The sequence below is a fragment of the Daucus carota genome, chromosome 5 (assembly GCF_001625215.2).
Source record: "Daucus carota subsp. sativus chromosome 5, DH1 v3.0, whole genome shotgun sequence".
In the NCBI taxonomy this organism is placed as follows: domain Eukaryota; kingdom Viridiplantae; phylum Streptophyta; class Magnoliopsida; order Apiales; family Apiaceae; genus Daucus; species Daucus carota.
Window position 1 is genome coordinate 40,982,929 of NC_030385.2, and position 22,785 is coordinate 41,005,713.

Sequence of the window (22,785 nt, forward strand, 5' to 3'; positions counted from 1 at the left end):
TGATCAAAGTAATCATTGCAGCAGAAATATCGGAAGCGAAATCACAGCTTTTAGGATGATAATTGTTTCTATTCGAAAAAGATCTGGCTGCCATGACGAGCAGCTTGATGTTAGTTTTGAGATGTGAACTTGAAGTTAAAAACTCTCAGTTTCAGCCTTTACAAATTACCTAACTGAAGTAGCAAAGTTAATAATAAATGGGAGGCCTTTCGATTTTTGTCGTTTCAGCCTTTACAAATTACCTAACTGAAGTAGCAAAGTTAATAATAAATAGGAGGCCTTTCGATTTTTGTCGGGAATTCCAAAATTTCAAGAATTTCAGAGAAAATAAACGGGAGATCCTGAGAAGTGAGGAAAAGCAAAAGAGGAGATTTGAGAGGCTACACGTCATCCTCTCTGGGATCCTCCTTTATATAAATATAAAGATTGAACTTCCTATTTTTATAGTATGTTTTTTATAAGTTTGGAAATTTGTAAAAAAAATTTGAAAAAAAGAACAACGTTTATTATGGAACAGAGGGAGTACTTTATATGATTGAGTTCTCCCTTATAAATGGGGTGGTTTGAATATTTTGGAGTATCACTTAGGGTGATTAAATTAGTCAAATAAATATTTATAAAATTAATAAATAATAAAGTTGTAGTTTTATTTGGTTGGTTGTTTAAAGTCATCTCCAATCATTAACTCTATTTCAAAATAATTTTGTCTTTATAATTTCACCTTTTTTACTTTATATCAGTATTACATCTCCAATCATTACTCTAAATATTTTATAAATAGAACCATAGAACTATTAAGATTCTGCTGTAAAAATTTACATTTTAAATAAATTTATACATGCATACAATTACATATATATAAAAACTCCATATCTCGAAACATATGTAAAATCAAGTTGCATTTGCTTTCTTTATCATTACTTCATTTCTACAGTGTAGCTTCAAATCTGAAAGTTGATTACTTCATAGATAGAGACATAGAGTTAGTAATGGTTGAAGATAATTTTTATGAGTTTTGATCTTATAATTAAAGATAAAGTTGTCTTTATAAGGCATCGTTGGAGATGGCCTAACCTGTGTTTCAAGGGTACATGTTAATAAGCACTAGTATTTATTTGGAAAGTGCTAGATGCACAAAATTGGAAACAAAAACATTCACATAATGAACGTATTAACTTTTGATCAGAATGGGCCTGTGTATGTATTAATAGCACCAATCAAAACACTTCCCACTTTAGTTGCCACATCATTTTGTGCCAAATCTGTACTCAATTTTGTGCATGTAGCGACTACTCTATTTATTTTGAGTAGTTTTGTGTAGCTAATGTATTACCCTCTCAATCTCAATTTACATCTCTTTGGAAAAATAACGTATCTTAAAAAAACGTTAGTTGGGTATTTAATTTCATTGTCTATTCTTCACAATTTTACTAAATCTGTTACTAGTCAAACATGGAAAATTGTGTTTCAAGAGTAAAATCAAAATGCTTGTCATCTGGAAGAAGAAGTAAAGTAGCTGCAGAACCAGAAGTTGGCATTCCTCATCTACCTCTTTCATCAACCCCAAGATGGCCACGAACCAGGTCGAAATCGAGGACTGATAAAGGATGGACTGGGCTAACAGCCACACATGACATTACCACGTCATCTTGGGGAACAGCAGCAGCAGCAAATGATAAAGAGGATATTTCATCAACAATGTCTGATCCAGGGCCAGTATGGGATGCTGAACCAAAGTGGGACCCTGAGACTCACTGGGACATGGAAAATCCCATGTAATTACATGGTTCAGCAGAAAACGATGATAATGATGAAGACGAAACAAGCAAACGTGATGTGCCTATATCTGTAGAAAAGTGGATTACCAGAAAAGGTCAATTTCTTGGTGTCCGGCCTGGTTTGTAACCATTCGTGTAAAACTGTTCAGAGTTTGAGTTCTCAGGTGGTAGCCATTCGTGTAAACATTCGTGTAAAACTTATCTAGGGTCCCCAGGAAAAGGCAAAACTTTAAATGGTTATGTGTTGCTTTCAAATCTTTTGAAATTGAACTTGAGGACACTTATTTGTGTTCCTTGGAATATAGCAGTAACAGAAGTTCCTTCTCGTGTACTGAAGTTGTTAGATTCTAACAAAGCTGAATATTAAGAAGATTATGCTAACCACTCTTATGTAGGATAGTGAAAACATCTATCTTGATTACTATGTAGAAAGGCTTGCAGAGTGACTTGTAGCACGAACAGGCTGGAAGCATTGTTAAATTTCCATGGTCAATCCACCTGATTACCTGAAGATAACAAAATCTTAAAGATGAGAGCAATGAATTGGAATTTAAATCTTTTGTTGAATATATGAGGGCACAGATTGAGCATACTATTTCCCCTGTCAGGCAATGCTTACTGATGATATACACATTAACCCATAAGTCTTGTGGGATGTAGTACATACCAGAATATGGTTAATCCTACACGCTTTTTGATTCGTTGGAGACGTCGTTTCATAACAGTATGGTGTCTGATTTGTTAGAGAGGGTTTTCTTAGATCTGGGACTGGGCAAAGATTCTCCACGGTCTTGTGTGGATCTGTCATTGCTGCGCCGGTTAAGAAGCTATACCTTTTTTGGTAGAAAGACGTCAATGCTGAATTTGACAAGACTTGAACCATGTTCCTCACTGATAACCTGCAAGACACCTGAGAATGATTTTGTATGAATAGTTGTGAAATTACAATGTAAGTCGTCGACTAACCTCTCCTCCGGTAAGAACTCCAATGTCCGCCAGGTTGGCTCGCCTATTATCCCCTAAACCAGGAGACCTGATAGCACAGACCTGAATATTATAAAGTATATAGCATGACGACAGAGCATACGACAACTACCGACAGAAAAACTTGCTGCAGTTGCATCTGCCATAATAATGTCAATGTTGGCGTTTGTGGGGTGTAGTATTCTTAGGAAAGTAACATATGTGTGGTACCATTAATTCTCTTTTTGACGTTGATACCTTCTACGTTTCTTGATTTATTTAATCCCCTTGTGTCAAAAATCTACATTTTTTATATACATATAATGCACATTTATTTCTCCAAATACGTGTATATGATTTTCTGGATTTTAATCAACCCATGTCCCTTCCACTTTGATAGTATCTTCGTGGAAACTATTAAAATATAACAGAAAGTATTGCAAATACATTAAAAATGATCTTTCTTGGTATCAAATCCAGACTCTGATAATATATTCATCAAAAACTCACCACAATGTAGGAAATAGTACACTTAATGTTTCTACGTGTATGCTTTACCTCAGCAAGGCTTGTACTTAAAATATTTATCAATTCATAATCATGATTAGTGTAAAAATGTGAATGAAGAGGCTACAGCTGTATTTTCTAAGCTACCTAGAAGGCTAAAAGAAACTCTTTTTGCATGAAAAGACACTTCAAAAACGACAGCAATGTAAAAAAGGTCTTAAATCTAATGATTTTCAATTTTCATACTTTATGACAAATGATTTTATTCCCTATGTTTTACATTTTTGCCAGCTGCTATTTTGTACTATACTGGTGGGGGTAAAATCACAGAGACAAGACCTGATGAACCAATTGTTAACTATTTATCAGTTGTTAGCTAGCTTTACACCATAATCTCTGAAAAACTTACCCTTTTGCTGCAGAAAGAATGAAAATAATACAACTCCTGCTCATATAACAGGCTCAGTCTCCTCCCTCTGATAATACATTGTAATGGAGACTACTGGAAAGATTATCAGAAGTTCTATCTACATATTTCTTTCAAACTACCGTTACTTCACAATCTCAGCAAATCTTGCCTTGCCATTTTCGGCTTCAGTACTCCTATCGCAAGCACTTGTACCTTCTTCTACTCTTCTTCCACCGATACAAATTAGTCTGCAGGCTCTTCTTAATGCAGCAGGCTTACCATCATCGTCGGAAATCTTCAAATTTTTTAGCTTAAAACTCTCACAAACCATCTCTTCACATGGATGTGTGTATACAACTGTTATATGGGATGGTCACTCTCATTATTTTATTTTATTTTCTATTAAAATGAAAACAAGAGTAGTGGTTTCATGTGATAGTCTGATACGCTATATAGGTATAACTGTGTAACTGATTTTATTTTTTTTTGCCAAGTGTGTAACTGATTTTTTTCCTTTCTGTCTTCAAGGACCAAAGAAGAGAATATGACAAAGGTCTAAATTATTTTATTTTTTTTGTGTTCGTTAATTAAGAGACAAGGGCTAAAATATTTTTTTAAGTGCAAATGAATATGACAAAGGGCTGACATACAAAAATATATATTCTTGCTAGCTGATCAAATTCGTTATTGATTATTGTTTCATATTCTCCCACCCTTTATAATCCTATTAGACCTTCTAACACATAAAAAGAAATCTTTTTCCTTCATTTCCATTCTCAACCCTATTTTCTCTGCACAAATCTGGACCTCATTACTAATTCTCTCTGCGAATGCTACTTCATTCTCAATCCTAACCATTGCATACAATTGTCTTGATGTATACAAACTATTGTCGACTTCTACATCAGTTGTCCTTTTTTCTACAGCTGCAGCTAATCTTTACTCTAAGAGGCATTTAATTAAGAATTTTATGTAGTATACAAAAAAATCACACAAGAGATTGTTGATTTGGAATATAAGAAAATAAAATTCTGAAGAGCTATGAACCTTCTTATTTCTAAGCCAGGTCAAACACGTTTTCACATAAACTAAAGGTAGGTCATCTAAATTAATTGATTCGTGTTTCAGTACTAGAAACATCTTTAAGCAGGGGAATGAACTTAAAAATCGGTGTTGAAAGTAACCAGGGGAAGAGATGACAAGCACCTCGGTTCTGTCAACAATAACATCATAGCGTTACTATTATAATGTTAACGGTTATCACATGTTAGGTCCAAAGTATCGTAGAAGGGGGGGTTGAATACGATACTCACTACAATTTAAAATTCTTTCGAATCTTGCGGATAAACAAATTGCAGTTCTGTAATGGGTTTCGTGTTCCGGATATTTATTGGGTCGGTTTCTGAGGATATGAAAATATTAAACCAACACACAATATTTTCCAAGGTATATCTGTATATTGATAAATACCTCGAAGGGTGCTACAAATCCAAACCCGGAGGTTGGCTACAATGACCACTCCTCTAAATATTACAAGCCCTATCTACTACAAATATTTACGGTACAAAACTAGGCTAGGGTGTGTGTATATTTGAGAGAGTTTGTGCATAGCACTTGGCCATCCATCCCGAAGGATGTTGTAAATTGTGAGAACCACAATCACATATTTATAGGCTTTCATAAACTAACCATGGTTAACGAGTTCGTCCTGGACGACTTGAGTTCGTCCTAGACGGATTCGATTTAACAAAATAAATCTAACTCCAAGAAACTCCATATTGAATGTGCTCCCTTGTTCTCTCTCATCTCTTGGGGACGAACTTTGACTTGGTCAAAGTTTGCTCCTCAAGAGTGTGGATACTCCATTGTGATGTACTTAGAAAATTTTCTAAGTGAGGAAGAGCCTTTGACTTTTGGTCAAATGTTGCTCCTCACATAGCTTCCTTGTTCTCTCTCATCACTTGGGGACGAACTTTGACTTGGTCAAAGTTTGCTCCTCAAGAGTGCATTGTCTTCACTTGTGATGATACTTAGAGAATTTTCTAAGTGAGGAAGAGCTGTTGACTTCGGTCAAATGTTGCTCCTCACATAGCTTCCTTGTTCTCTCTCATCACTTAGGGACGAACTTTGACTTAGTCAAAGTTTGCTCCTCAAGAGTGCATTGTCTTCACTTGTGATTATACTTAGAGAATTTTCTAAGTGAGGAAGAGCTGTTGACTTCGGTCAAATGTTGCTCCTCACATAGCTTCCACCATAGTGTCTTTTGACTTAGTCAAAAGTTGCTCCACCATTGTAAAAGCTTTCCTTGTTATCACTCCTTTGACTGAGATTGACTTGAGTTTGCTCCTCTCCCAACTTAGCCAAATTAGCTCAAATCTTGAGTTGGCACAAATCATATATTATATATATTATATTATATTCATAATATTATATAAATATATGTATAAATAAAGATATACATATAAATATATATAAATAATATTTATATAAACATATAGTAATATATATATATACATATATTTAAATATATTCTCATATAATTAAATATATATAATATACATATAATTATATGTAAATATAAATATAAATATATATATATAGAGATATATATAATTACCTATAGATATAAATATACATATACTTATGTACATAATATAATATATATATATACACTTAAAAATATATAAATGTTTATGTAAAATATAAATACATATACTATATACATATATATTTATTTAAATATATATACATATAAATATACATATACATATGTTTAAAAACATATATACATATATATTATATATATTATATTTAATTAAATATACATATATACATATATAATTATATTTGTACATATACAAATATATAAGTGCACACATATATAAAATGTCACTTCCTGATATGGCTTTCTGTGGAAGCTTTGACATATGGCATTTGAGCAGTAAGCTTTGGCATAGCTGGCATTTGGCTTGGCTTGGCTTTGGAACAAAAATGACTTGATATGACTGGATCAATTCTTCGATCGATAAATACTTTGCAAAGCTCCGTACGTGCTGACGCTTAGTGCACTGGTCTGGTTCACAAGCGACTAACACTGAAGTTAAACATTGTACCGTCTTTGTCAGCAAACATTGATCAGTCGGTTCCGGGTTAGTTTATGCTTCAGTTTGTTGATTATAAATAACCAACCAAGATATATAGAAATATCTTGCTTCAGAGGTTGCACTGAAATCTTTCGAGTACTTGGACAACATCTTCATTGCTTCCACAATCTTGAATACTTCAATCTTTATTCTTCACTGAGGCATGAACATATTAATGAACTTCTTCCAGTGAACTTATTCCTTCAAGACTGTAGATGGCTTCTTCAACCTTTGTCTTCGTATCTTCCAATTCCGGTGCAGGCGTAGTGTTATTTACTTGTCCTGTTCTATTGTTGAGTTATCATCCCTATGTAACAGATAGGGTTGTCTTTACATTTAGACTTACAATCTCCCCCTATTTGTTTGTTAATCATAACAAGCAAATCCTCTGGAGGATAACTCAACTAACACTAGAAAAAGTAAAATCCTGGACTAGTAAATAATGCTACAAAGTTTCTGGATCATATAATACATTTCCAGATTTCATGAATAGAAATAAAAAAAATGTGCATATCACCCTTTATTTCTCTTGTTCTTGCTTACCTGCCTGAAAATCCTCATAGTCTGTCTTGAAGAGAATTCAAAACATTCCATTATGCAAAGAACAATCAGCAGCTTCATTGAATTCTTCAGTGGTAATGAATAAGTTCCTGTCTACCACTTACTGAAGAATAAATGTATCACTTTATACATCTCCTCCCGTTACCTTGATCAGGTTCCCCTTAGTGATAAGTAGTTGTCTCCCCTTAGATGAAAGATCAATCCTCCTCCTTAGTTGAAAGAAGAATCTCCCCCTCAGTAGTACACAGCTAAAGAGTAGTTTAATCCTCCTTAGTTGTAGACAGCTAAAGAAAGCTAACTTACTTTTTCTTCCCCCTTTCATATATTCTCCCCCTAAATATATTCTCCCCCTTAGTTGTGGAATCCTCCGAGGATATGTGGTATCAAATATGGTCAAGGAACGTGTACAATACTTCCTGTACCAAAAGATAAACGCCACATAGAGAACTAAACAACGCTAAAGCTGGGGTCGAAGAAAGAGTTCAGAAGAAGGGTTTACTTTAATTGGGTTGGTCCCTATACTGAAAGAATAGGTTCCAAACGGAAAAGTAATGAATAAGAACTGACATTCCAGTAACAACATCCACTTTGTCTTTAGGTATAAATTTGGTAATTAGTAGGTGTCTCACTAAAATGTTCTGCAGGTGTATCACTCAACACTCAATTTTCTCTCGGTTTTTGGGTAAGGGTGTCACTCACGAGTTCTGTAAGTGTATCTCTCCACACAAATACTGAGCTTCCAAAATGCTGAGTACCTGCAAGAAAATCACCTTAGCCACCCTTAAAGGGGGTCACCGGTGGTGCAATGGGAGTTCGTAATTCCCAGTCCCTGTAGACTCATCAGATAAATCCGAATCATGGTCCACAAGTTGCCAACCACTAAGTGGCTTATTCAATTAAGGATCCAAAGTTGTTTGCTCTGGGAGGTTAGACAAAGGCTTAATTATGGCAAAGGCCTAAGTCCTCCTCAATGTCTGTGAAGACACTTGATTCAAGTGAATCATCAACCATAAGTTCACACCGTGAAATGGAATGAACCATAGTTGCTTCCGTCAATTCTTTCAACGACTTGTGAGCTTTCAATACCAATTATTATTATATGTACCTCACAAGTGTTTCACTCTTCTCAAAATCCTATGTGTTTGCACTCACTCATGTTCACATATTTCTCATTCTGATATCTCACTGGTTCTTCTCAGAATCTCACCAAGTGTTTAACTCTCAGTGTTTGGATCACAGTGTTTCTCTCAGCACTCAAAGTATGGTCATCTGTACCTGCATGAGAAAATCACCATAGCCCCTTCAAGAGAGGTCACTGGCGGTGCAATGGGTTTTCGTAAATCCCCGATCCTCATCTGACTCATCAATAAATTGAGTCATAGTCAGAGAGTTGCCGATCTCCTATAAATAGGAAATCCATTCCGATTGGATCCAGATCTGTTCTTATCTGGGGAGGGAGACGAGAATCCTGAATATTTGGCAATTGAGATCCTCGTTTCCTCCTTACACCTGTAAAGGCATCAACCATCTTATCTACCGTAAAATGGTAAATGAAGAAGTTGCTTCTGGAACAAAACCTTTAACCTTACTGTGCACTCTCTTGTATTGTGTCCATAAGATTTTTGTTTAGGCTCTTCATCAGAGTGATTACTGATGATGTGCTTGACTCAATACAAGATGCTCTGGCTGACGAGCGAATTTCAATGGACTCATCCTTTTGAGAGAATGATTCCAGAGACTGTTTAATTGCCTTTTCAGCTCTATATTCTTTTGGGAGAATACAGATGAGCAACAGTTACCTCAAGTTTGAAAACACCTTTTCTCCTTGAGAGGTAGAGCTGTGGGTACACTATCCCTCACATCCTTATTTGCTGCAACAAGTACAGTTTCTCCCTCATTGACTTTTTGTTTGAAAAGTTCCTTATTACTCCAGGGGGAAAGTTGGGATGTGTTCTGAATTTGGTTTTATAGTCGGGGATAAAGATTGTTGGTTTTCAACCTTATGACTATCTAGGAAAGCCAAGAGGCAGATTAAGTTCCGAAGAACAGAAGGAGATATAAATGCATTTTAGAAAATCTATGATTTTAAATGAAAGCAATTGCATTTAGAAAAATGAATCAGTTGTGACTGTAAAATGATTTTCATAAAGAATGACAATCACAACCTATGAAAGAATCAAAGTTTTCCATCAAAAACTGGTTTGAGTACGAGAGTCTGAATCTATGCATAAAAGTTTTAAATGAACTTGTCTTTGAAAAAGACACAGACTCTTGTTTCTCACTACAATTTAAAAAGGAAACAAAAAAATTTATGCGCTACAGTGTATAAAGCACTCATCACAATAATTAGTAAAAAAGGTATCATACTAGCACATCGTCAAAACAGACGCTGCAAGTGACAAAGATCACCAAGTACACAAATACAAGATAATCAATGTCTCGTCCTATGACGCTACATGTATAGATGCAAAATATTCTAAGAAGTATTTATGAAATAGAGTAGTGGATACCAATTGTTGAAATCAATTGATAAGAAAATTTCTTTGAAGAAACTCACCACTCCAGAACATAAATATGAGACAGAATAAAGATTATGTTGTCTCCCTTGTACTCAGAATATTAAACACCTAAAATATATTAGCACTAGTGGTTTTAAGAAATATGCAACAATATTTCACCAGTGCCAATACATCACAATTAATTCACAAATAAAACATCAATAAAGCATCAAAGAAAAGATACCAATCAAATATTTCAAAGATGAATTAATCATGCTTCTATTATTTTATCAAAGTCAATCATGAAACAAATAAGCATATAATTGTCATGGATCACAATTTAACTAAGATAAAATAATAATTACCTACGCAATATCATACAATTATCAGATCAGCATATAACAACTAAAATCATGACAATCATACAAAGATATTCGCAAGCCCGAGCGAAAGTTGAAGAAAAGTTCACAAGTCCTATACATGTAAGCATTGAGTACAAGTAAACTCACACAACTCCTCGCAGAAAATATTAACAATTAATATTAGTGATCTACATATAAGCATGCAAAATATCACTAACACTAAAAGTATCACACCTATGTGCAGTTAGACATGAAATAAAATACCAATTAATAAATCATCAAATATCTAACACAAATAGCTATGATTCAAACATATACACTAATATAAATGGATTCAGCCTAGAGAGAATCTAGGTAACTCCACAAATACTAGTATATCATGACTAAATTCTAACTAGATTCTAACCACATACCAATTACTGATACAAGTCACAAGTCTAGAAACAAATAAGTCATGCTTCAGATTTTATACCTATAAAAATGAATTCAACCTAGAAGATAATCCTAAGTATTTTCACAAATAGAGATATATCATGACCAGATTATGAAAAATTTCTCTACTAGATACCAATTGTTGAAGAGGTATAGATCAAGAAAAAAATAACATAATTAAGTCATGCTTCATGTCATCCCTAATCATTTAAATCATGAACAAATAAGTCACTTAATTGTCATGCACCATAATTTAAATAATTTGAAATAACAAACACTCATGCTAAAACATATAATCACCATCTAAGCATGCAAAGCAAAAGACATGGCAATCTCATATAATAGCAAAAAGCACGAGGTACTGGATTTTAAATAAATTCACAAGTCCTATGTATAAACAATTTAATACTCATGAATTCATTTAATAAATACGATAGACATGCTCATGAAATAAGTAATACCTTATGAAAAATATAGTATGTGATCCACTTGTAGTTAAGTAAAGTGATAAGTTGAATACCTCTGAGACTTGACATTTCAGTTGATGTACCTCTCTTGTAATGATCAAGTCCAGTGGTTGTTGGCATAAGTCTTGGCAGGTCTAGAATCTTCCAAAATGCGCATATTCAAAAGATCCTTGACTTCCTTTTATTGCCATCATTCTTTAGGCTAACTAGTAGACCATGAAGAATTGCAACTTTCCAACAAACTCATCATATCACTAATCTGCATTCACTTAGCAATTATCTTGCACAAGTGACATTAGTCCACATATAATATAATCATGGTATCACAGCACAGATAGTTGTATTGTGTGTGCCTTGTATCATGAGAGGTAATAATTTGGATACCAAATATGACTCTAGCAAACAGATATTAAAATAATATGCTAGTCAGAAGTCATACCATGTCCGTGACGATCATCAGGTGTTGGATAGCAACTCATAGAGAGCTGGTGAAGAAAGAGCATAAAAATTCCGTTGGATCTGCAACTGCAAAGTCCTTGAAATGTTGTATGAAGCTTCATCTTCTAGCTCACTGTGATATCCTGAACCCGAGTCTCGTCAATGGTGCTTTAGTTCAATCATGAAGGTCGTTGAGTTCCCTAAGATGTAGAGTTCTGAACTTGAAGATTCTGTTTCTATCATCTTCATAACCTTCTCCTTTGAAGTAACTCTAAGCAACCAAATTTGGCTTGTCCCTCGTAACAGAGCCAAAATTATCCAGTTGGAATCTGAATACCCGACAAGTACTAGGTACTGAATTGTCTTTAGGTCAGGGTATCAGAATCCACACAATCTGCTTTCCAACTTGATTGAGATCATATTTCTGTGCAATCACTCAATCTGGATCCATTTAAGAGCTTCTGAATCTTCCTCAAGTTTCACTTCAGATTGAAACTCAAAGAAATAACATCCTTTCACAATAGCTCTCCCAGTCTTCACTTCACCGTTAGGAACATTTAAGAACTAGAACCCTGGAATGATATTGACTCCAAACCCTTTGTCTAAGCAGATACGTTCTTGATATGTCCTGTTCATCTTGTGTGGTATTGAGTTTGACTAGTGGATCTACCAAATGCTCCCCCTAAGCTGTTGCTGAGATTTCTTTAATAATCCTTATCCTTGCAAAGAGATTCTGCTTGGATCTGAATCATCATTAAACCAATAATATCACCTTTAACAGCTTGGAGCAAAGTGTCGTTCAACGTCCCATCCAGACTTACAATCACCTTCTGTTGATCAATCATAATCACCCTGTAGACTGTAGACTCCATTGAGTAGCCGAGGAAAATATTCTTTGATTTTCAAATGCAAGACTTTCAAAGAGGCATTTTCCTCCAAACACATACCAAGAGTTAGTGTTTGCTTCTGATTGGCCACTGGAAAGAATGGTGTCTTTCTGGATTTATCAATGATCAGGGTTCATCTTGATCAACCTTCATTTGTGACATCTTGTCCTTCGAACACATATGAACAACACAAAAGACTCTAGAGTAGTCAACGATCATCACAAAAAGATATCTGGCTTTGTTGTAGATATAACATTAACTGATCCGTAGAAATCCATATGTATCATCTGAAGCGGCTTAGTAATGTTGATCATATCTTTGCTTCTTTGAGATGCTCCTTCGACTTCCCTATTGACATACCTCATAAGCTTCATCCATATAGAATCCCAGATGAGGTAGTCCTCTCACCAATTCTCTTCTTACGAATAAAAAGAGCTCCTTGTTTTAACATACAAGTGTGAGAGCTTCATGTTCCATAGCTAACACTCATCCGATGAAGCTTTACTATTGAAATAGCTCACTCCATCTTCAGTTGAAGTTCCATATTAGCTTCGAGCAGATTCACATCTTTCCTGATTTGAGATAAAGCACTATTCCATGAACTGACATAATGTCCTTTGTCAGAGAACAGTCTGATACTCAGAATTTGTGTGCTTTGACTCTTCCAAGAAAGATATACTTCCATGATGACATTTCATAAAAGGAGCATGTTCCATAAGAGAATCTTTGTTGTCATCTTCCAAAGATTATTGACGGAACTGCTCACATGATCACATTTGCTAACAGGGTACTTTTTGTGATTCATATGATTTCAGCTACTCAGCAAACAGAGTGCACCAAAAATCATATGGAATATATGTAACCTGCAATCACAAATGGAAAGAGTTCTATGGTCCCCAATCATAACTGGGTCCGGATGGATTAGAGATTTTTCTTTAACAATGGTAACAACAGAAGCAACCTTAACATGCTAATTCTTATCTAGACATTGCCCTAATCTGATTCTCAAACATGCTTTTCTAAAATCAATGCAAGTACAAAGACATGCATTCATGACATGAAAATAAGCAGACATGATGTTGAATACACATGGCAATCAATCAAAGATAAGACAAGAGCAAGACAGGCAGTTATGCAATTCAGAAGATTCAGTACTCTCTACTTAAACCAATTAACACAAGTGCAACAGGTATAAAGTAGAATTACAGATATTCAATAATCTTCGAAAAGCATATGGATTAGACACAAGAAATTAATAATCACATTATCATTTCATACTAATCCCAATCTGTTGTTATATGGCATTATACTATCTCTATTACCAAAGTCAGTTTTAGATCTAACATGAAGTTCTAAAAGTTCTACTGACACAAGGTAGACATTCCATCATAGAACAAATAAATTCCTTAACAAACAATTCAGATAAATAAGCAAATCTAGTTGTACTAGGGAATCTGAAAGTAAATGTTTTAACAAAGTTATACATGCTAGGATCATAACCCCTAAAACTAAGAGTTGTTTTCCAAAGGAAAGCTTCTAATCTCACCATTGCAAATAATCAGATCCTAAATATTCATACACATGTTAAGAATCTGCTAAAGACACATGCACAAGATTATCATCAATCCTAGTTACCAGAACAGTGATCTAGCATACTAGTTCAACATTATCTATTGGGATGCTATCATGCTTGTGCTTGTGTGTTAAACAATTCTACTCAGAGATTTATAACATGCTTTGAATATAAAGAAATATGTAATGCATAGTTAGAAAGAATTCGTACCTGAGATGTGCGAGTTGAGTCATCTTCAGAGAATGCTAGGATAGCCAGATAACCATAATCATCCTTCTCATCAGCAACTGATCCAGCTCACACCTTTCCTAAAATAGCATAAGAACTTGTTGTGATGCTCAAAGCATCCACTTAGATTCCAGACAAACCTTATCATCCTTGTTTGTCGAGGCTTCAATATATATAGCAACCCTCATTTGCTAAAGATACCAAACAATATTGTGTGTACTGACCAACTCAGTTTTCAAACAACCTGTCGAACTGAACCCCGAAGAGTCACCACTTGAAACCAATGGATTCCATCTGAATCTGCCATGACTAAACCTCTCAGACAGTGTTATGCTAATCCTTGAAGTTATGTCCTCACATTCTTCAAAAGTGTTAACTTTCGTCGACTTGAGCTTCCTCAAATTCAGCAGTTACAAACTCTTCTGTTCAATCCTATGGTTCTGACATAAATGCACGAAACTGATTTAGTGCGGTCATAACTCGATAATTATATCCTTGAACCTCCACAGTTCTCTGTCTTTGGTTCAGCTGATTCCAAATAGATTTAGCATTGGTACAATTCACTGAGTAATTGTATATCTCTGAATCACTGAGTTAGATTGAAATCCCTTGCAGATTCTTCTGTAAAAACTTCTCTTTTCCTACTGCTAGTGGTGCCATTCAAAGTTGACATTCCGAGCCCTGGAAAGATGCTCCATTGTAGATGTAGCAAATTCCCATCCTGATCTGGTGATCTGATAATCAAGTCGGAGTAATTACTCAGATCAAGGCCTGAAGTACCTTCTTCAAAATCCACTGTTAGTAGTACCAAATTAGTCTTTAATAGAATTTTCTTCGAATCACAATCATCTTTGTCGAACATAGAAAACTGCTTCTAATAATCCTTTGAGTAATCAATTGGATTGGGTCATCAATGTACTTCCATTACCGATTCTGAGAATCTGGTATTTGAAAACCCGGTGTTTGTCTTGTAATCTGTCAGCCTGATCTGTCTCAACTAAATGTCAATCTGATTTGTCTTGGAGTAGAATAATTATAAAGGTTACGGGACACTTGATTATTTAAAGTAAGTTTAAATTATAGAGAAAATAAATTTAAAAAATAAGTTTTAAAAGATGAAAGAAAATAAAGTATAAAATAAGCTTAGTCAAATCTATAAAATAAATTTAATTATATTTAAAAAATAAATTCAAATAAATTCATAATAAACTGAAAAGTTTAGAATAAATTTATTTCAAATTCATTTAGTAAATATATTAAAATTTATTGTATAAATTTAATTTTTGAAAATATTCAAGTGTCTTGTCTCCAATTAAATCATAGCTTCCAGAACAAACTAAATTGAACCCTTGAACTTGAACTTATATCCATAATCACTTAAATCCTCTTAAATTTATATTTTATATTTTAACTTAAATTTAAATCATAAACTATACAAATTTAAATAATAAATTTATAAAAATTTATGATGAACTTGATAAAGTCTAAGAGTAAACTTTACAAGTCTGAAATAAATTTAAGCAAATTTATTAAATGAATTTAGTAAAGTTTATAAAGTAAATTTAATTAAGTTTATAAGATAAATTTAATTAATTCATAATAAACTCAATTAATAAGTTTAAAATAAATTAAGTCAAATTTATAAAATAAACTTTTTTAAAATTTAAAGTATAAATTTATAAGTCCCGGTCCAAAGTTCAGTATCCGACAGATAATCCGTACTTAGGCCTACGGACAAATTCAGCAACACAAACCGGAAGAACATTTCCCCTAATCAAATATCAAAAGCTAGGTTCTTGATTTTCCGTACGATAAGGATCCTGATTTGTATATCAATCAACCTCGCTCTGATACCAATTGTTAGGTCCAAAGTATCGTAGAAGGGGGGGTTGAATACGATACTCACTACAATTTAAAATTCTTTCGAATCTTGCGGATAAACAAATTGCAGTTCTGTAATGGGTTTCGTGTTCCGGATATTTATTGGGTCGGTTTCTGAGGATATGAAAATATTAAACCAACACACAATATTTTCCAAGGTATATCTGTATATTGATAAATACCTCGAAGGGTGCTACAAATCCAAACCCGGAGGTTGGCTACAATGACCACTCCTCTAAATATTACAAGCCCTATCTACTACAAATATTTACGGTACAAAACTAGGCTAGGGTGTGTGTATATTTGAGAGAGTTTGTGCATAGCACTTGGCCATCCATCCCGAAGGATGTTGTAAATTGTGAGAACCACAATCACATATTTATAGGCTTTCATAAACTAACCATGGTTAACGAGTTCGTCCTGGACGACTTGAGTTCGTCCTAGACGGATTCGATTTAACAAAATAAATCTAACTCCAAGAAACTCCATATTGAATGTGCTCCCTTGTTCTCTCTCATCTCTTGGGGACGAACTTTGACTTGGTCAAAGTTTGCTCCTCAAGAGTGTGGATACTCCATTGTGATGTACTTAGAAAATTTTCTAAGTGAGGAAGAGCCTTTGACTTTTGGTCAAATGTTGCTCCTCACATAGCTTCCTTGTTCTCTCTCATCACTTGGGGACGAACTTTGACTTGGTCAAAGTTTGCTCCTCAAGAGTGCATTGTCTTCACTTGTGATGATACTTAGAGAATTTTCTAAGTGAGGAAGAGCTGTTGACTTCGGTCAAATGTTGCTCCTCACATAGCTTCCTTGTTCTCTCTCATCACTTAGGGACGAACTTTGACTTAGTCAAAGTTTGCTCCTCAAGAGTGCATTGTCTTCACTTGTGATTATACTTAGAGAATTTTCTAAGTGAGGAAGAGCTGTTGACTTCGGTCAAATGTTGCTCCTCACATAGCTTCCACCATAGTGTCTTTTGACTTAGTCAAAAGTTGCTCCACCATTGTAAAAGCTTTCCTTGTTATCACTCCTTTGACTGAGATTGACTTGAGTTTGCTCCTCTCCCAACTTAGCCAAATTAGCTCAAATCTTGAGTTGGCACAAATCATATATTATATATATTATATTATATTCATAATATTATATAAATATATGTATAAATAAAGATATACATATAAATATATATAAATAATATTTATATAAACATATAGTAATATATATATATATACATATATTTAAATATATTCTCATATAATTAAATATATATAATATACATATAATTATATGTAAATATAAATATAAATATATATATATAGAGATATATATAATTACCTATAGATATAAATATACATATACTTATGTACATAATATAATATATATATACACTTAAAAATATATAAATGTTTATGTAAAATATAAATACATATACTATATACATATATATTTATTTAAATATATATACATATAAATATACATATACATATGTTTAAAAACATATATACATATATATTATATATATTATATTTAATTAAATATACATATATACATATATAATTATATTTGTACATATACAAATATATAAGTGCACACATATATAAAATGTCACTTCCTGATATGGCTTTCTGTGGAAGCTTTGACATATGGCATTTGAGCAGTAAGCTTTGGCATAGCTGGCATTTGGCTTGGCTTGGCTTTGGAACAAAAATGACTTGATATGACTGGATCAATTCTTCGATCGATAAATACTTTGCAAAGCTCCGTACGTGCTGACGCTTAGTGCACTGGTCTGGTTCACAAGCGACTAACACTGAAGTTAAACATTGTACCGTCTTTGTCAGCAAACATTGATCAGTCGGTTCCGGGTTAGTTTATGCTTCAGTTTGTTGATTATAAATAACCAACCAAGATATATAGAAATATCTTGCTTCAGAGGTTGCACTGAAATCTTTCGAGTACTTGGACAACATCTTCATTGCTTCCACAATCTTGAATACTTCAATCTTTATTCTTCACTGAGGCATGAACATATTAATGAACTTCTTCCAGTGAACTTATTCCTTCAAGACTGTAGATGGCTTCTTCAACCTTTGTCTTCGTATCTTCCAATTCCGGTGCAGGCGTAGTGTTATTTACTTGTCCTGTTCTATTGTTGAGTTATCATCCCTATGTAACAGATAGGGTTGTCTTTACATTTAGACTTACATCACATTAGTTTTGATTCTCTAGGAGATGCTGAATATTAGTGAAACTGGTTGATTTATATTGTTGACACACGTATGGCCACTCTTATCACTCGATCTCAACTAAATAACATACCCCTATATGATATGAGGATTTAACAGGAACACGAGTTCTTTTGAACATAAACAACCATAGAGGATTACAGTTACACATTAACACATTAATTCCATGAGATAGTTAGGAATTAGTATGTAAATCTTTTTACATGTCAACCTACTGAAAAGACTGAGAGCACAAAGCAAAACTTGCACTTTTTCTTCTTCTTCCCTTATAAAAAAGTTGCTTCGACACATACTAATTTCAATAAAATAAATATCCATTAGAAGTTTGGAATGTAAAATGTAATTTAGTGCAAGGAAATGGAATTCTGGTCTGATTATTTGTTTTTTTTTTACTTTTCATATACGCGGGTAAGCATTATTCACAATGCAGACATGGGGCTTTCAAATTATAACTGAGGAAGGTATGTTTCCCAAACTTAATATTTTTTTTTTGGTTGTTGTCAAGGAAGTATTTTATAAAGGTCCAAATTGGCTTTTGCTTCCTAATCTATAAGCCTTCTAATCAGCTTTACTTGTACCCTAACATAACCTGTTAAACTCAATCTAGGTAAATAAATTTTAAATTTGAACCTCATCCAGGATTTTCAAAAGAGCCGGCAGTCAATGTTGATAATGCTATCAACGTGACGTACTTGAGTGATGGATAGGGTTTCCTCGATGAAGCTGTATTCACTGACGGAATAGTTATTTAGCCATTTTATCTACGTGATAATGTTAATATACATATAAACACAACCTATACTCCATTATGTGTATAAGTAACATGGAATACCATACTGCATCCACTGGTTCTGCTATAACTTAGTAGTTATTAGTTGAAGAAGAGGGCAAAGGTCTAATTCTGGGTAGTGCTTTATCGATGGCACCTATAAGTCCAACTTGCTTGCATAGGTGTACAGTTTATACTAACCTCCTCTAAATGCGTAAATAAGTGAATACTTACACCTGGAAAACATGCAAGTCTAGCATACAAACCTTGCAGGACAGTACGTCGAACATTTTGCCTACGCTTGGATAGCCTTCTCCTTTCTACAACATCCTGGGTGACAGTGACCTTGGGCCGACCAATTTTTCTAGTAGCCTGGTCAATGAAGTTCGCAGGTCCATCCTTGCAGGCTCCTTGGAATGGCATAGCTCCTTCTACAGATCAAAATCAGGCCTTTTTTATTAAACTACTTGTTGATCATTATAGAAAAAACATACATGACATCTAGCTGAAGTGAAGTCCAACATACCCATGTATTTAGAATTCAACACCTATGTTCTACAAAGGTATGTAAGGGAGCGAAAATAATATCAAGCCAATTTAAGTTTTAACCTCAATCTTGATAAACATAAGCTATTGTTTTCCAACACAAGAATTCAGTCACAAGGCCCAACAGAAGTTTCAGTTAAATAATTACCTGCATAATATTAAATGAATCACTTCCTAAAAACATACACGAAAAGGCATCCACACTACTAATTGCAACCAGCAAAATTAAACACATTGTCCAATTCTCCCACAAGCAAACTGAGACAAGTCATTCTACTGGCCACCATTTTATGTGATATATCCATGTAAGCTGCATATAGTATGTATGTTTCTCCAGCCATTGCATCTGCGTTTTAACACGTCTAATAGATATGGCATCATGTTTAATTGCCACAAAATTCAGAAATTATCACCACTAACCCTTGAGGGCTGGCCTATTTGCTACTTTGTAAACAATTTGGACCTTTTGGGCGGTTTATTATTATTCTCATGGATATCCTGCTTCGATAATTCCAAGGCAGAAGAATCAACGCACCTCTGCTCTAACAAGGTTTAATGTTGTCAGGACCGGGAAGCTCTGAAGACCCGCAAAGAGGAGCTCAAAACGAATTGGTGGTTGTTCCGTCTAGTCAACTAAAGGGCCCGCATAGCTTACTTTAATTCATTCAGTTGGAATAAATTCATGTATTTAACTTATCTTACTTAAAATATGTTTCATTACAATTGGTATCTTGAGGTACAGGATAATAGCAAGTGATCCTTTATATCTAATGCATAAATAAGACCCTCCCAAGATACTCAAATATATAAGTATTCTCAATTGCCATAATCACTCGTGCCATTTGTGTGTCCAAATTCTTTATAAATATGCTTTGGGTACTGAATCAAGCACGTCCACCATAAGTTTTAGGTTTAGCAGTTTTGCTAGCAAAAACAAAATGTCTATCCATGCACATGGTTCACCTGGTAGGTCGAATCACTCTAGAAGCGTGGCAAAATCATCTAGTCTTCCATTAATACGGACTGGTATCAAATACTTATACACAATTTTAAAATAAGAGGCCCTATCAAATACTTATAGGCAGTGATTTAGGTAGTAATTAGCAGAGAGGACTTGCGAGTAGAGAGAGAAACAAATTAAGGAAAAGTTAGCAGAAATGCAAAGACAGGGGCTGGTGAAGATCCGATTTCCATATTCTGATCATAGTCTCGATATCAATTCATGAAGATACAGATTGATGTAAGTTTCAGACAAAAAATAAAATAATAATAAATCGTGAAATAAATTTATGAAGACACCAACACAGACTTCTTCATGTACATGAAAGCCAAGGTACCTGGTACATCAAGCTCTACCGATGATCAATGACCAAAAAACAAATTTCAACACTTGCAACTTGCAAGTGCGTGGCTGCAGCAAACAAGACATAAAATACTAAACTGAAAAATCAGTTCAAAATTAGAGCTTAAAGATCATGCTTGACTACTCATTCACAATCCATAACACCAAAAAATCATGAAACTATAGCAAGGCATGATGCGTTCAATATTAGCTCAACCCACAAAATAAGAAAAAAAATAAGCTCACAAACCTTAAGAATCGGCCATATCAGGGGATTGAAAAAAAGGTTCCGCAGGCTTTATGATCGGAAAAAGAGGGGGCGTGGTTGGGGTGTTACTGGGCCGCTGGGGGAACTCGTCAAAAGGAGAGACTACCCGCCGAAACTACACCAAAAATCGCCAATATGAACTCCTAACTGAGAGAATCAGGAAGCTTGTACGCAGGATATTGTTGCAGCACTCCACGGGAAACCATAGCTATTGAACGGGAAGATGCAGAGTTGGGCAGGTTTGGAACTGTGCTTGAACATGTTTGTTAAACATATGTTGCAAAATAGAAATGAGGCTGAACAATAGTAACGTTTCGAAAGGCTCCTAACAAATATTTGCTTAGGAGTTTGGTGAGGAGCCGGGTAATTTATTTGCTCAGAAACTAGGGTTAACTTGTTTTTCTATATATATATATATATATATATATAATATATAATATATATATATAGGGTAGCACACCATTATAAATATATACATAATATATATTATATTATATTTTTTATGAAATATAATTGCAAATTTTGATTATTAAACCGAAAATGAAGTTATACAATTTTTTTATTCCAAAGATCATCTAAAATTATGCAATATCTCAACATGATTCTATAACAGAATAATCATCCAGAATTATTCTGTTGTAGAATCAGTTGCGAAAATATGCTTTTTTCAATCAAATTTTAAGTGTTAAATTACTTAAAATAAATTTATTTTATAGTATTCTATATTAGAATCACGTTTTATATGTATTCTATAACAGAATTTATAATAAAATTGATGATTTATAGTGGCGCACTATGTAACTCCATATAAGGAGTCCCTCTCTGGAATGTTCGCCTATATATATATATATATATATATATATATATATATATATATATATATATATATATATATATATATATATATATATATATATATATATATATATATATATATATATATATATTGTGTGTGTGTGTGTGTTTTACAACTTCATTCAGCTTATAATGGAATGGGATACTTGTATGTTAAAGTTATACAATTTAAATTATATAAGATCAAATTAATTGTTAATAATTATCAAATGATAAAGAAGGCTTAGCGATTGGCGAGTAACAAAGTGTTTACATGTGATGTAGATAGCAGTTTAGTTTTGTGTTTTGACCATCTCCGAAATCTTTAATTGCTCTTTTCTGGCTCATATTTGGTATTATGTTGCATGTTTATTAAGTTTAAAAGTTGCAAAACACGATTATGGTTGAAGTAAATGATTTTTAACATTTTAAATATGGTTGCTTCTAATTGCTTTCAAATACTTCTGAATAGAATAGGATCTGGACATAATTAGATACATGTATCAGCTTTCGGAATATGGAAACTAAATATCTTTCTTACAAAGAAAAGTTATAAATAAGAGAAATGGGAGAGAATGTAAAGATGTGTTCGTGTTTCACAGGTGGTTGATTTAACATCAACATAATATACTGAGTTTCATTAAAACTGAATTTGGA

General features: G+C 33.9%; 1 protein-coding gene across 9 annotated transcripts; it reads right to left on the reverse strand.

The window, feature by feature from the left end:
- Nucleotides 1-1,376: 1,376 nt before the first annotated feature.
- On the reverse strand, nt 1,377-21,599 carry LOC108222550 (uncharacterized). 9 transcript variants are annotated; one of them, XR_010291776.1, is made up of 6 exons: nt 21,277-21,597; nt 19,405-19,569; nt 2,745-2,825; nt 2,446-2,688; nt 1,866-2,284; nt 1,377-1,754 (listed from the first exon to the last, which is right to left on the reverse strand). XR_010291776.1 is itself a non-coding variant. In XM_064092822.1 (6 exons), exons 3-6 carry the CDS (start codon nt 19,426-19,428, stop codon nt 2,156-2,158), a joined length of 477 nt encoding a protein of 158 aa, XP_063948892.1. In that variant the 5' UTR covers nt 19,429-19,569; nt 21,022-21,095; nt 21,277-21,597; the 3' UTR covers nt 1,377-2,155. The 9 variants fall into 9 exon arrangements, 3 of the variants coding, with proteins under 3 accessions (XP_063948892.1, XP_063948893.1, XP_063948891.1); XM_064092822.1 differs by adding an exon at nt 21,022-21,095 and having other exon boundaries at nt 1,377-2,284; XR_010291780.1 differs by having other exon boundaries at nt 1,377-2,284; nt 2,745-2,811; nt 21,277-21,599.
- Between the last annotated feature and the right edge of the window lie 1,186 nt (nt 21,600-22,785).